The 15,603-nt window shown below is 38.5% G+C and overlaps 1 protein-coding gene across 1 annotated transcript in view; it reads right to left on the bottom strand.

Annotated features, from left to right (window-relative positions):
• XDH (xanthine dehydrogenase) overlaps positions 1-15,603 on the bottom strand; it is a 74,346-nt gene that overhangs the window by 7,740 nt on the left and 51,003 nt on the right. Inside the window, exons 25-34 of the mRNA XM_070734311.1 lie at positions 14,387-14,473; positions 13,539-13,730; positions 11,675-11,820; positions 9,926-10,007; positions 8,384-8,479; positions 7,945-8,073; positions 6,970-7,044; positions 2,346-2,398; positions 1,372-1,486; positions 482-547 (exon numbers count right to left, since the gene is read on the bottom strand). Coding sequence (XP_070590412.1) covers positions 482-547; positions 1,372-1,486; positions 2,346-2,398; positions 6,970-7,044; positions 7,945-8,073; positions 8,384-8,479; positions 9,926-10,007; positions 11,675-11,820; positions 13,539-13,730; positions 14,387-14,473 — 1,041 coding nt within the window. The remainder of the gene's footprint in view (positions 1-481; positions 548-1,371; positions 1,487-2,345; positions 2,399-6,969; positions 7,045-7,944; positions 8,074-8,383; positions 8,480-9,925; positions 10,008-11,674; positions 11,821-13,538; positions 13,731-14,386; positions 14,474-15,603) is intronic.

Raw genomic sequence — 15,603 nt, forward strand, 5'->3', positions numbered from 1 at the left:
CTATGTAGGACGCCCTGCATTTTCTTTCAACATCTTTCAGTGCAAATTGGGTGCTCTGGGGTGGAGCCCCATTTTTGCTACCCCACTGCGTTCCCCTCCATCCGGGCAGTAGCCCACCCCTGTTGATAGTACAGGAAGCCTCACAATTGGCTTCATATCTGAATTTTGTAATTAGGTGAATTGCAGCACAGGTTAAAACAGGAGGTGCAGTTTCTCCAAAACATGTGAACATTTTCTGAAATGAATCTACACTGCAGTGAACAAACCGTTTCCTTTTTTCCAGATGGCATAAAGATATGCATCATGTGTAAAACACTTCAAGGCTAACACAAATTGATAATAAATTAGCAATTACCAGTTTCCTGTGTTAAAAGAGTTCATAGTACTGCTGCCTTTTGCTGATTATTAACCAATTTAATCTGTCTGTTTGTATACACATTTATTTCAGCTTCACAGACTACAGACAACTTGCACTGCTTACCTGCCCTATATCTATAGCTGGATTCAAGCTGGTGCCAACATCCATCACAATATCAGTACGAAGATTCTAAATATTGAAACAAGGAAAGGCTGAGTAAACACAGGGATAACTACATACTATTAGCTAATTATGCTTATCTTTTGACTAGATGTTTTTTATTCATTTGTTTCATGGAAGAGCAAAGTTTTAATCTGAGCTGGAACTAATCAGGTCAAAATTCCAGCTAGATCAGTGTTTCTCAACCTTGGCAACTTGAAGATATTTGGACTTCAACTCCCAGAATTCCCCAGCCAGCATTTGCTGGCTGGGGAATTCTGGGAGTTGAAGTCCAGATATCTCCAAGTTGCCAAGGTTGGGAAACACTGGGCTAGATATTGCCAAGATAACTCTCAGTATGACTTTAAGATCATAATCTCAATGCAATGCAATGCAACTCAATGCAATGCAACTCAGAACTTGATTTAAGAAGTTATCCTGATTATAAAATTCATTGCTTAAAGATGCAGCCCTTTGGAGTTAAATGTCAAATGTTCACTGTAGAAAGGCGGCTTATAAATTCGAGTAAATAAATAAAATAAATAAAAGATAACCTTCATGGAAATCCACCATCACTACAAAATTAATGATTAAAACAAAATTAAAGAAATAGATTATAAAATTTCCACTACAAATGTTTTTACACATTTTATACCCAGATGAAACCACCAAGAGCAAGTGTTTTAAAGAAACAACAACTATATAACTCTAGTTAAAAAAAAAACACAGAGCAAAAGATTTACTAAAGTCAACACAATGTAAAGACAAAAACCCATCAAATCCATTCCTAATTATTGTAGAATGTCCCTCCATGCATCAAAATGAAGAAGTGCTTGTTTAGTAAGTCTGCTCACCTTATGGTCACCAGTCAGGCAATCTATCTCAACCTCAGAACAAGAAACACCATAGGAGTAGTAATGGAAAGGCTTGCCTGCGTTTTTCGAGAAGTCATACCCAACATTAGGAATTCTTAACAGAAAGGGAACAAACGGAGGAAAATATAAAATCATCAGAGAGATTATAACGTACAAAAGGCAATGCATAAATCAATGCATGGAAGTGATCAAAGCAAGGTTGGTTTGCAAGAATAAAAAGAGATGGAGAAATATAGCATACAATATAAACTAGATTGGCTATATTTCATTTCATTATAGCTTTGATCCCTTTGGACTACAATTTATTTTCTTTCTTTCTTTTTGCACATTGTTGCTTGTCACAAAAGGAAAGAGTATGAAAGATATGTTTGTATGCATTTACAGGTTTTATTGTCATTGCAGGAAAATCACAAATTGTGATTTAGTCCAATGTTGTTAGGGCAGAATATCTGAAAGTTACTAGAGTAAAGCAATATAGGGCACTCTAAAGATCCAACCATGATTCTTATTAATCAATATTATCAAGGGGACTGAAAGAAAGACATTTGCACTTCCAACCTGGTCCCCAAAATTTGGAGGTCACATTGAGGACCAGCATAGAAGAATTATTTCCATTATTCATGAAATAAGCTGCATTCATTCCATTTATTACAGTATTCCTCCTCTCTCCCTTTGGCACCCAGCCACAAAAACATTTACTTGTTCTCTAATTCTTATGTATTATTTAGTGCATGCAAATATCGTGACTCAAGTCAAGACTGCAGTCTGGGATTTCAAATATAAGTGGAGTTATTATATTAGTAGAATGTGGATAAGAGACAACTCTGTCTGATCTTTATTATAAGCCCATTTTATGCTATTAGCTTATACCTAAATCCCCAACAGCAGAAATAATACCCAAATGCCAAACTTTATGATATTCTGCAGATCTTCTCTCTGATAGTTTCACTCACCTATAAAATCCTGTAGCTGATAAACTCACACAATCTAGATAGGCTGCTAATACCTAGTGAAAAAAGCATATAAAATCATGTTAAGATTTTCTCAAACTGGAATAAATGTAATAGCCTGGGGAGAATGGAAGTGTTTCATTGAATAACACAAGTATTCATAAAGAAAACGTTATGAACAATACCTTAAAAGAAAAAAAACCCCAAACTTCTTCTAGTACTAGAACTAGTAAGTTCAACTTTAAAAATGTAATAAACTTTTGCCCAAGATCAACATAGAGCAAAGAGTGCTCTATGTGAGAGTAAATCTGGTATTCTGAGGGTTGTACATAATTACCCTCCAGTTAATGCTCATCTCCAATTCCAAATAGCAGCAGTGAATATGGAAAAATTCTGGGAACTGTCCTTCTGAATATATACCGAAGTATATTGCTAAATATTAAGATGGCTTCTAATTGTGCTTTTATAGTTGCCAACTCAAAACCGTGGGAAGCCCTATGCTGCATTGATATTTTTACATGCTTTTAGATCAAATAGTTGGCAACATCAAACTAACCATGGGTGACATAGAAACCTAAGTTGCATCGGCTTTTATCAACACATGGATGGGGACCATTTGCAAAGTCCAGAGCTATAGGCTAGGCTGAGGGGATTTATTTATTTATTCTTAAATTTTGTTTGCCACCCATATCACTGTAATTGAAAGGTGGTGGGGAAACTGTTTCCATGTCACATTAAGGAATCTGCATAGATGTTTCCCCAGGAATCAAGCTTGGTTAGAAGGCAACTTTATCATCTTGTAAAAGATAAAAATACAGAACAAGATATTTTTATCACCACCACTCTTTGAATAGGACACATCATGTATAGACCACAATGACATGAGTTGTCAGCATTAGAACTAGAAAATTGTAGTAATTGCCTCCCATAAAACTCCACTTACCTAGAAGAAGCCCCAGAATGGGGAAGGCTGCCAACATTAATACAAAATCAAGACAAGATGTGACAACAATACAATGCTATATGTAGCAATTAAGAGAAAGCTGCTCAGAATGAATAGTATATAGTAGCAGATAGAACATTTACCATATTTTTTTGAGTATATGACGCACCTTTTTACCTCCAAAAAGAGTGTGTAAACTTGGGTGCATCTTATACACCTAATGTAGCCCCACCCAGTTACCCCCACCCTTTGGCCTCTGCCTTCCAACAATTTACCTCCTTGCAGCAAACAGAACAGAGCCTGTTAAGCCAAGGAAGAATAGCTGAAAGGAGGCAAATTGCTGGGAGAGAGGCATATTTTATTGTCTGCTGAACTGGGTGCAAGGAGGTAAGTCAATAACTATAAATATCTGTAGAATGTCCAAATTATTAGACATATTTTTTAAAGACTGCTTTACTATTTTTCTAGACAACAAAATGAAGAAGCTTTTTACAATAAATGCTTGATCTGAAGAGGCCCAGTGGGCCTGAAGAGTCTACGGAGAGGGGCGGCAAACAAATCTAATAAATAAATAAATAAATAAATTGCATCTTCTTTTAAATAACAGAGAATAGCTATACTTCCAGAAAGCCACATCAACTTTAACAGGATCTGTACAAGTATAATCTGAAATGTAACAGTGTGCTGTTTAGTATTAAGATAAGGCAGCTGAGTTAAACCTTGACTTAGTGATCTTTGGAGTAGATCTATTTTTAATAATTGGGAAAAGTTAGCGTGATTACATTTAAGAAAACCTTCTGGGATTAATATCCTGCCATAATGTACGTTTCTCCAATTCTTTGCTATTTCTATGGGTCAGGTACATATGCACAGGCAGGGCCACCGATAGACCGGTACTACTGGGAGTGGCGTCAGGGGCCCGGCCAAATTGAATAATGGGGGGGCGGCGCCCGCCAAAAACTCTCCAACCCCAATTGCGACGAACTCTGCCTCTGCGGAGCTTCTCTGACCGCGGCCCGCACCTTCTTCCCACCCCCACAAGGAAAGAAGGCAGGGTGGCCGGCAGACAGGCAGGGAGCCCCGATGGCAGCCGCGGAAGGAGCTTGGCCCTCCGGAAGCCAAGCCGCGCTGCTGGGGAAGCAGAATTGGGGAAGCCGGGAGAGGGCTGAGCCTGGCCGGCTTCTACGCCGGCCTTGTGTCCCCCCCGAGGATTGCGACTCGAGGGCAAGAGAGCCGCACCTTTCGCTCTCTTGAGGTGCTGGGCCGGGGGCTTGGGGGGGGCGTGAACACCGCCTGCCGCCCAGAGCCAATGGCTTCTTTTGGGCTTACTCGCTCGAATTCCTGCTGCTGGCGCTGGGAGCAGGTAAGCGCGTGTGGGCAGCCGGGTGGGAAGGGCGAGGTGCGAGGGGGAGGCAAGTGGAGATCCCGGGCTCTCTTTTCATGCTCAGTGAGCCTTTCTTTGGAGTTGCCTTTCTTTCTTTCTTTCTTTCTTTCTTTCTTTCTTTCTTTCTTTCTTTCTTTCTTCCTTTCTTTCTCTCTTTCTCTCTTGCTCTTTCATTTTTTTTTCTTTCTCTTGCTTTCTTTCTTTCTCTTTTTTTCTCTCCTTCCTTCCCTCCTTCCATTTCTTTCATTCCCCTTCTCTATTTTTATTTCTCTTTCATTCTCTTTCTTTCTTTTCTCTTTCCTTCTTTCTTTCCTTCTTTCTTTCTTTCCTTCTTTCTTTCTTTCCTTCTTTCTTTCGTTTCTTTTTCTTTCTCTCTCTCTTTCTCTCTTTCTTGCTCTTTCATTCTTTTTTACTTTCTCTTGCTTTCTTTCTTTCTCTATCTTTCTCTCCTTCCTTCCCTCCTTCCATTTCTTTCATTCCCCCTCTCTCTTTTTATTTCTCTTTCATTCTCTTTCTTTATTTCTTTATTTCTTTTTCTTTCTTTCTCTCTTTCTCTCTTGCTCTTTCATTCTTTTTTCTTTCTCTTGCTTTCTCTCCTTCCTTCCCTTCTTCCATTTCCTTCATTCCCCCTCTCTATTTTTATTTCTCTTTCATTCTCTTTCTTTCTTTTCTCTTTCTTTCTTTCTTTCGTTCTTTCTTTCCTTCTTTTTTTCTTTCGTTTCTTTTTCTTTCTTTCTCTCTTTCTCTCTTGCTCTTTCATTCTTTTTTCTTTCTCTTGCTTTCTTTCTTTCTCTTGCTTTCTCTCCTTCCTTCCCTCTTTCCATTTCTTTCATTCCCCCTCTCTTTTTATTTCTCTTTCATTCTCTTTCTTTCTTTTCTCTTTCTCTCCTTCTTTATTTCTTGCTTTCTTTCTTTCATTTCTTTTTCTTTCTTTCTCTCTTGCTCTTTCATTCTTTTTTTCTTTCTCTTGCTTTGTTTCTTCCTCTTTCTTTCTCTCCTTCCTTCCATTTCTTTCATTCCCCCTCTCTCTTTTTATTTCTCTTTCATTCTCTTTCTTTCTTGCTCTTTTTCTTTCTCTCTTTTACCTTCCCTTCCTCTATTTCTTCTTTTCTTTCTCCTTCCTACCTTCTTCCCTCCCTCCCTTCCTTCAGTCCTTCCTCTCTTACTCTCCCATTTCATAAGTTTCCTTCCTTCCTTCCTCTGTTCCTGTCCCTTCACTCTTTCTTTCTTTCTTTCTTTCCCTCCCTCCATTTCTTGCTTTCCTTCTCCTTCCTCCCTTCTTTCCTCCCTCACTCCCTTCTTTCACTTCTTACTCTCCCCTTTCACACCTTTCCTTGCTTTCTTTGCACCCTTCCTCTGTTCCTGTCCCTTCCCTCTTTCCTTCCTTCCTTCCCACCCTCTGTCCATCCATTCAGCCATTCCTCTCTTGATTGCCCCTTTTACCATTCCTTCCTTCCTTCCTTCCTCCTTCCTCCCTTCATAGCTCGCCCTCGCCTTTCTTCCCTTCCTTCCAGATGGGAGTGCCCCCTCAAGACACCCGCCTGACTGCTGGTACCCTGCTTTTTCTCTCCCCTCGTCCTTTCCAGCTCCTCGCCGGTGGCTGCCAGGTGTGGGATCCCCCTCCCCTCTCCCCTCGCTAGAAAGCACATGGTTTTGTCAACAAGGCCTCTTCCAAGAAGGGAGAAGTGCCAAGGAGCCATAAATAAGCCTCGCTCCGCCTGACCGATGCCAGGAGGATCTTTCTTTCCCTCGTCGCTCCCGCTTCTTTCTTTCTCCTGGACGAGTCCACACAATCGGCTTAACCAAGTTCCTGAAATAGCCTATGGCAGTGCTTCCCAACTTTGACAACTTGAAGATATCTGGACTTCAACTCACAGAATTCCCCAGCCAGCGTTTGCTGGCTGGGGAATTCTGGGAGTTGAAGTCCAGATATCTTCAAGTTGCCAAGGTTGGGAAACACTGGCCTATGGGACCGCCTCGCTTGGTGTGAAGCGGGAAATGATCCCCGGGGGATGGAGTGGCTTGGCGACTTAAAATAGTTTTAAAATGGCGTGGGGCCCCAGACACTTAGGCTGTATGGGGCCCCCAAATTCCTGATGGTGGCCCTGTGCACAGGGATAAACAACAAACAGTGTATATCATCTGTACTGTTTGCTGGGAGGCAAATTGCTGGAAGGCAGAATTTTTTTCCTTGTTTTCCTCCCCCAAATCAAAGGTGTGTCTTATACTTCAGTGTTTCTTATACTCCAAAAAATATGGTATATTATTTAAACTTCAACTTGTACTAAATAAAAACATACCCAGTCTTTCCATGATCCTTTGGGTTTAGCACATCTGAATGGCTCCAATCGTTCTAAGATGGTCTGGCAAGCATTCTAAAAAATTATCCGAATCAAAGAAAAAATTGTTACAAACATAATCCCTATTGTGCCTGCAGATTGCAATTATGTCTATGTTTTATTTGTTTGAAACTGACCTGAAAAGAATAATAATGTAATGATCCATTTTATATTTAAAATAGCCATATCAGGCAATTTTAAAGCAGCAATTGCACATATACTTAAAACAAAATCAGGATGCCCACTTTTACAGTGAAAACTAAATAAATTGTGTTTTGAACTCCAAAGCCAGACTGATATGTCCTAACAGCAATTATTATATAGGTCAACTTTTCTAACTTTTGTGGGACTGTACATCACAGATACGACCTCAGAATTGCAGACTTTGCCCATGGAAGCTAAAAAGTAGAATTTGATCCAATACATCTGGAGGATAACAAGTTGTGGAAAGATACCACAGAGTTATGTAAGAGTCATCTATTATTGTATTTTTGTTTATCTCAAATTAAACACCAGTTGAAGCTTAACGACCCAGATATTATCATTCCAAATATTGCTATTTTGATCAGCAGTACAATTCCAGGGTCTACAACAAAGGATTTTCTCACCAACATATAGTTAATGACATTCCATCACCTATTTAGCAATTTTCATTTACATTAAACTTGTATTAATAATACCTTTTGTAAACCTTTCATTGATTGTTTCTTCATTGCTTATTTGACTCCTATGACAATCATTAAGTGTTATATGTAATGATTCTTGACAAATCTATATTTTCTTTAATATTCACTGAGAGCATATACACCAAGACAAATTCCTTGTGTGTCCAATCACACTTGGCCAATACAGAATTCTGTTCTATTCTGTTCATTTGGAATTATGGCTTGCTACAAAGTGATAGTTACAAAATTGTGTATAAATAATATTCCTTACAAAAACAGCCATCCCGTTGAGATCAGCACTGACAGAAGCAGCTGTTGGTGATGTATTTGGCACCGTGTTAGTGCTTGTCTCACTTATATGGATTGTAGAGGTAGGGATTCCCAGAGTCTTGCTGGCAACCTACAAAGAGAACGTTGGATTCATGGTTAAATGTTAGACTGGCCACAACTCAAAGAAACAAAACTGTATAACAAGTTTCTTCCTTTTCTTAAAAAAACCAACCAAGCCATTTTGGCTCCCATCAGATATCAAATATAAGCTATAACACCGCAAAGGAAATAAAAGTGGGGGCGGATGTCAAGATTTTAATATTCACATGTCAAGATGTTTGCAGGATTTCAGAAGTTGTTATTATAAATAGATGTGGCTGAACAAATGAGGTATGTATTTTAAAAAGCACAGGGCTTTTATATACATATTCCTAATTTACCTGAATCATCTTGGTGTGCAGACCTTGACCCATCTCAGTCCCACCGTGTGTGAGCAACACTGAACCATCCGTGTAAACATGTACCAAGGCACCAGCCTATCACCAGAATTAGAGAAATGGACTGTTAAGATCTATTTGAAATGCCATTGTCTCTAGGACACATTTTTAACTACAGCCTTCTGTCTTTCATATGCTTTTCATGGAATCAATCTGATACCAAATTACTAATATTAGAAGCTCCATGAAATTTAATTTTATGTAGCACACCCAATATTCAACTCTAGCTTCATCCAGACTATAAACATACATAGAGGAAGCATAGATACAAAAGGTATATTTTACTTAGCGCATCAGAACTGAAACCTATCTGAAATTTAATCTATAGGTGAAGGCTTCCTCGTTGTACTCGTGAATAACCAGGCACCTCATTGTTGAACTCGGATCACAATGTATAGCAAGAGGGGACTATATAAATATACAATGGTACTTCTACTTACGAACTTAATTCGTTCCGTGACCAGGTTCTTAAGTAGAAAGGTTTGTAAGAAGAAGCGAATTTTCCCATAGGAATCAATGTAAAAGCAAATAATGTGTGCGATTGGGGAAACCACAGGGAGGGTGGAGGCCCTGTTTCCTCCCAGGAGATTCCTAGAGAGCCCCACAGAGGCTTCTCCCTGCCTTTTCTGGCCCTGTTACCTCCCAGGAGATTCCTAGAGAGACCCCACAGAGGCTTCTCCCCTCCTTTTCCGGCCCTGTTTCCTCCCAGGAGATTCCTACAGAGGCCCCACAGAAGCTTTTCCCCTAATTTTCCAGCCCTGTTTCCTCCTAGGAGATTCCTAGAGAGGCCCCACGAAGACTTCTTCCTGCTTTTTTCAGTTAGAGTTTTGAAGGCTTGGGTTTGTAAGTGGAAAACGGTTCTTGAGAAGAGGCAGAAAAATCTTGAACACCCATTTCTTATCTAGAAAAGTTCTTAAGTAGAGGTGTTTGTAAGTAGATGTACCATATTCAACTGAAGCTAAAGAAAATATTTTTTACACAAATCAACATGCTGTTAGTTTATGAATTACGAGAAATCAAAAGGAGCCAGTCCCCTTAGCTAGTAGATATAGCAGCAGAAGTTTGGGCAGGGAACAGCAGCAAGATATTGGCAGGCAGAAGTGGGAATATCATGCCTCTAGTCTGCTGCTGTCAGGTATGATGGAGGATGCTATCCTTATATTAGTGCTGACGTAGTGCCATCTGGGACAGGTAGCAGTATCTTTTGCTTCAACCAAAAAACTAAACGTTTTGGTCCAGCACTTTGGAAAACGAGATCATAAAGATAGTTGCTGCCCTCAGCTGACATCCAGTCATTTTGAAGTTCAGATAGTACAAATCCTAATACTGTATAGATGTATAAGTTTGGTACAATCTCTATTTTTTAAAAAACCTATTTCCAAAGTTTGCAAACACATGAAGCATGGAAATTCTATTTTTCTGTAAAGAAGGCCACCAGTGGTCCATAGGCTGTCTGATTAAAAAAAAAATAGGATGCTTACCAACCTGATTCAGAAAAGGCACTGTGAAGCTGATTCCAAACTTGGTAGGAATAATAGCTATGCCCCTCTTCTTCCAGCGATTCTGCCTAGGAAAACAGAAGCTTATCAAATTGGCATGCCATCCCAAATGCATTCTTCCTAAGCAAGGCATTATTTTCCAAGGTTGTGTGCAAAACAAATCTAACATCCAGTCAGTACATTTTATAAATAAAAAACATGATTACTAATGGGAGCCTTGTAGTACTGAATATAATGTTCAAAGGGATTCATCTAAAGTTTAACCTGATAGTATACAAATCTAAATGTATACATGTATACCGCATTTATACCACAGGGTGTTTTTCTCCCTTTTTTTCCCTTTGTATTTGATCTTGTTTTATTTTTATTTTTATCTTTGAAATTTTGAAAGTTTTGTCAGTGTTTCATCAGGAACTGGACTAGTAAACCAATGCAGCATATCTCATTTGATCTATGATATTTTACTTTAAGCCCATAGTAGGTGTGATTTACTAATGATCAAACTCATAAAAGCCAGCTGCTGGAGGGAGAGAATAATTAGTACTGTATTTAGTCCCAAATACAAGACAAAATTCAAGGAGATCTAGTAGTAGTTACACAAGAAATTTTCTACGGTAGTTGTACATTGCTTTTTTAGTGCCAGTTTGCTAGACTTCTGCATCCTTCTTCTTCAGTCTCCAGCTACTGGTCATAAGAATCCATATGAATCCAGCTTTATCCTTCAAACAATAAAAATGATTGAAGAAGCTGTTTTCTCTACGAATTAACAGCAACTCCAGTCTCTTTATAGCAGTTAATTAAAGCGGTCCTTGTTGTATGATATACCAAGATTTTTTTTTATGAATGGCTCAATCCAATGCAATACGATAATGCAGTATATTGTACTCCTCCACATAGAAATATAGACACATAGAAACATAGAATATTGACGGCAGAAAAAGACCTCTTGGTCCATCTATTCTACCTTTATATTATTTCCTGTATTTTATCTTAGGATAAATATATATTTATCTCAGGCATGTTTAAATTCAGTTACTGTGGATTTACCAACCACGTCTGCTGAAAGTTTGTTCCAAGCATCTACTACTCTTTTGGTAAAATAATATTTTCTCACGTCGCTTCTGATCTTTCCCCCAACTAACCTCAGATTGTGCCCCCTTGTTCTTGTGTTCACTTTCCTATTAAAAACACTTCCCTCCTAAACTTTATTTAACCCTTTAACATATTTAAATGTTTCGATCATGTCCCTCCTTTTCCTTCTGTCCTCCAGAGTATACATTTAATTCCACATGTATTTTTATCATTTTTGAATGTCAGATTTTTCTGTCTCATGTGTGTGTGTGTGTGTGTTTGTGTGTGCAAATAAAAACTGGGGAAAATACCTTAGCATACCCTGAAATGGATATTTGTGCTTATCTAGTTATATGCATATATGCATAATATATGGAAATATCCCAAATTGCCTTGTTAATTAGCCTTACAGTGCATTATAGCATTGTTTCAGGAACAATGCAGTAATATAAAACATACAGGATTGGAATTTCAACTTTCACAGAAGTTCATACATTTTGCTGCCAAATCCATTCATTTCAATTAGCAGAGAACTTATTTCAGACAACTGGGTATAATGTTGCCAAATGGCAACCTTCAGAATGAAAATAATCCATAATTCCAATGAGATAATTCCAACTTTCAATAAAATCAGAAACTGTCTGTAAAACAATAAGATACTCACTGGTTGAACATCTCAATGTTTGTTCTTCTGGAATGATACTTCGATTTTGCAAGGCACTCTTCCCAACATCTTTTCAAGGTGAAGCCCACAAGCTTTTGATCGAAATGAGTTATATCCCCTTCATTATACAGATTGATTTTTCGTACCTTTTCAGAACAAAAGAGAAACGGGCAGACTTCAGTTCTGAAATAACTGGGATCTTTTAAACCAGTGTTTTTCAACCAGTGTGCCGTGGCACACTAGTGTGCCGTGAGACATGGTCAGGTGTGCCGCGAAGCTCAGAGAGAGAAAGAAAGAAAGAGAGAGAGAGAAAAAGAAAGAGAAAGAAAGAAAGAGAGAGAGAAAGCAGAAGAGAGATAGAGCGAGCGAGAGAGAAAGAGAAAAAGAGAAAGAAATTAAGAGAGAGAGAAAGAGAGAGAAAGAAAGCAAGAGAGAGAGAAAGAGGGAGGGAAGGAGAGAGAGAGAAAGACATAGAGGGAGGGAGGGAGAGAGAAAGAGCAAAAAAGAGGAAGGAAGAGAAAGAAAGAGGGATGGAGAGAGAGAAAGAAAGAGGAAGGAAGGGAGAGAAAGAGTGAAATAGAGTGAAAGGGAGGAAGAGAGAGAGAGATTTTTTTTCCCAAACTTTTTTTAGCCCCCCCCCCCCCCCCCCCGCTCAATGTGCCCCAGAGTTTCGTAAATGTAAAATAATGTGCTGCAGCTCAAAAAAGGTTGAAAATCACTGTTTTAAACAAACAAGCAGAGCTTTAGCAACATATTGAACTCTAATCCGAAATTAATCCATGGCCTGAGCAAACCACGCTCATCACCCCATCAATATTCATAATACAGGAATGGGACACAATTGCCCTAAGATTTTTACATCCAGCTAATGAAACAATCCAATTATCAGCACCATTGATGAAGTTGGGTTCAGTGGAACTACATGAAGAATGTATGCATTAAAAGGCAGGTGAAAATAATGCTAATCAAGTTATAACAGGCACAAGAGAAGGAGATGGTGTCTACAGAATGCCTGAGATCTAGTCTCAGTTTGGGAGCGGGGGAGTTTGGAATTCAAAAAGAGGAGCATCAAGGATAGGAGTGTTCACCACACTGGCAGTTTCCAAAAAGGAATGCTGGTGATACAGACAAGGAGGAAAGGATATCCAGAGTCTCCGGAGAGGGGCGGCATACAAATCCAATAAATAATAATAATAATAATAATAATAATAATAATAATAATAATAATAATAATATCCAATTTGCTCCTTTTTCTTTAGGCCAAAAGGATGTACCAACTCCAAGAAAGAAATTATGCTTTCATCTATATGCTTTCATATAGGTTATGACCTATAAAGCCCTTCATGGCATCGGACCAGAAGATCTCCGGGACCGCCTTCTGCCACACGAATCCCAGCAACCGGTTAGATCCCACAGAGTTGGCCTTCTCCGGGTCCCGGCAACAAAACAATGTTGTCTGGCAGGACCCAGGGGAAGAGCCTTCTCTGTGGCGGCCCCGACCCTCTGGAATCAACTCCCCCCGAGATTAGGATTGCCCCCACCCTCCTTGCCTTTTGCAAACTCCTCAAAACCCAGGCATGGGGAAATTGATTCCCCTGGGCCATTTCCGCTTTATGTATGGTCTGTATGAGATGTATGATTGTTTTTTATATTAAGGGTTTTAAATTGTTTTAATGTATTGGATTTGTACGGTTTCTTGTTGTGAGTCTTTGGAGAGGTTGGCATACAAATCTAATAAATAATAATAATAATAATAATAATAATAATAATAATAATAATCTGTGAAAGTTCTGATAAGTACAAGTGATTAGGAGAGAGTATTATAACTTGCTTCCTGCAAAATTATATCTCAGTGAGCACATACCTCTTCTGCTGGCAGCCCACACTTCAAGGCTATGTCACTTATCCAGCATTCAGCAACCATCATTCCCTGGGGACCACCAAATCCACGGAAGGCTGTGTTGGAGGACAGATTTGTTTTACAGACTACACCGATACCTCTGATATTTGGGATGTTGTAGGAATTGTCCAAGTGAAGCACAGCCCTATCCATAACCTTGGGGAATCAATTTAAACAACGAAATAAATTACGGGAGGGATGGGTTTGTTTGTTCGTTTTGCTTGCAGTTAGTCCTGCACCAATAGTTACAAACTGAATATTTTCTGCATACTAGTTCTCAGAGAGGGGAGGCATATAAATCCAATAAATAAATAATACTATACATAAAATGGTGGAAAATGTATGATATTATGCATGCAAAGAAGAGCCTCAAAGTTAAGTCAAACTTCTTACTGCATCATAACATTATTGGTGAGCCTTTATTAATCTCAAGCACTCTTTTGAATCTCAAGCTTTTTTTGAGGTTTGCATCACAAGCAGTCTAGCCCATAGATTCTCAAAATCTATTTGGATTCCTGATATCACTGATTATTGGAAGCCTAATACACCTGAATAATATTCAGTTTTTCTTGATATGTTGCATCAGACCCAATTTAGGGATTAAGTCTTCTCAACATCTGACTTTCCCATTAGTATCATTTTACCCTTGTTTGCATTATATAGTTATCATTGTTGCTGTTCTAATCTAAGTTATCCTTGCTATTTCCCTATTCTAAAAAAAATTAAAATTCTATCAAATTCAAAAACCTTTTTTATTCCTACAACCCTTGGTTGATTCAAATGAATCAGAGTAGACAGGGATTTCCACTTACCCCATGAGAAAGATCTATAGAATTCCCTCCATTGCTGTAGTATGACACATCTAGGCTGGTAATCTTTCCATTTTTCTTAAAGCCAACCTGGGAAAAGTAGAAAATAACCATTTTGTAGAATTCAATTATTCCAGTTACAGATATTCTGATATTCATTTAACTTAGCCATTTGGTTTTGAAAGAGAGGTTTTCATGGAAGCTACTATTAGAGGACTATTTTTACACAAAAAAGAACCCTTTTTTAGCTAGCCGTCTAATAATTAAGGCACAAGGTTAGAGATAATAATAATAATAATTATTATTATTATTATTATTATTATTATTATTATTATTATAATTTATTAGATTTGTATGTTGCCCCTCTCCGAGGACTCGGAGCGGCTCACAACAACAATACACAATGTACAAATCTAATGCTAAAAAACAATTTTAAACCCTTATTATAAATACAATCACACAACCTAACAAACCATACATAAAAAAAAACATAGTAGGTAAGGGGTGTATCAGTTTCCCCATGCCTAGCGACATAGGTGGGTTTTCAGGAGCTTTCGAAAGAAAAAGAGGGTGGGGGCAGTCCTAATCTCTGGGGGGAGTTGATTCCAAAGGGCCAGGGCCGCCACAGAAAAGGCTCTTCCCCTGGGTCCTGCCAGACAGCATTGTTTAGTTGACAGGACCCAGAGAAGGCCAACTCTGTGGGATCTAATCAGTCGCTGGGATTCATGCAGCAGAAGGCTGTCCCAAAGATATTCTGGTCCGATGCCATGTAGGGCAAACGTAGAATTCCACGAGTTCTAATCTTGCCTTAGGTGTGAGAGCCAGCTATATGACTTTGGGCCAATCACTCTATCTCAGCCCAATCCACTTCAAGGAGTTATTGTGTAGGAAAAGTGGGAGGAGCATTCTAGGTATGAATTTTTCTATAAAAATGAAAAGGTGGGAATCAATCAATAAAATAAATAAATATATTTAGAATGAGATATACAGGGTGTCCCAAAAAATATATACACATTTTAATAATTGTAAATTTTGTATTTATTATAATTTTATTATTTCAAAAATGTAAAACTATTTACAAGCATCATTTTATTGGTTTTTTTCACTGGATTTTAACTAATTTTAAATAATTGTAAATAGCCAATAATTAAACTGTTTGTGTTTATTTTGCATATTCAATCCCTGAACACAATAATGACATCCTGAACAACCTTCAAAAA

Source organism: Erythrolamprus reginae, chromosome 1, assembly GCF_031021105.1.
Source record: "Erythrolamprus reginae isolate rEryReg1 chromosome 1, rEryReg1.hap1, whole genome shotgun sequence".
NCBI lineage: Eukaryota > Metazoa > Chordata > Lepidosauria > Squamata > Dipsadidae > Erythrolamprus > Erythrolamprus reginae.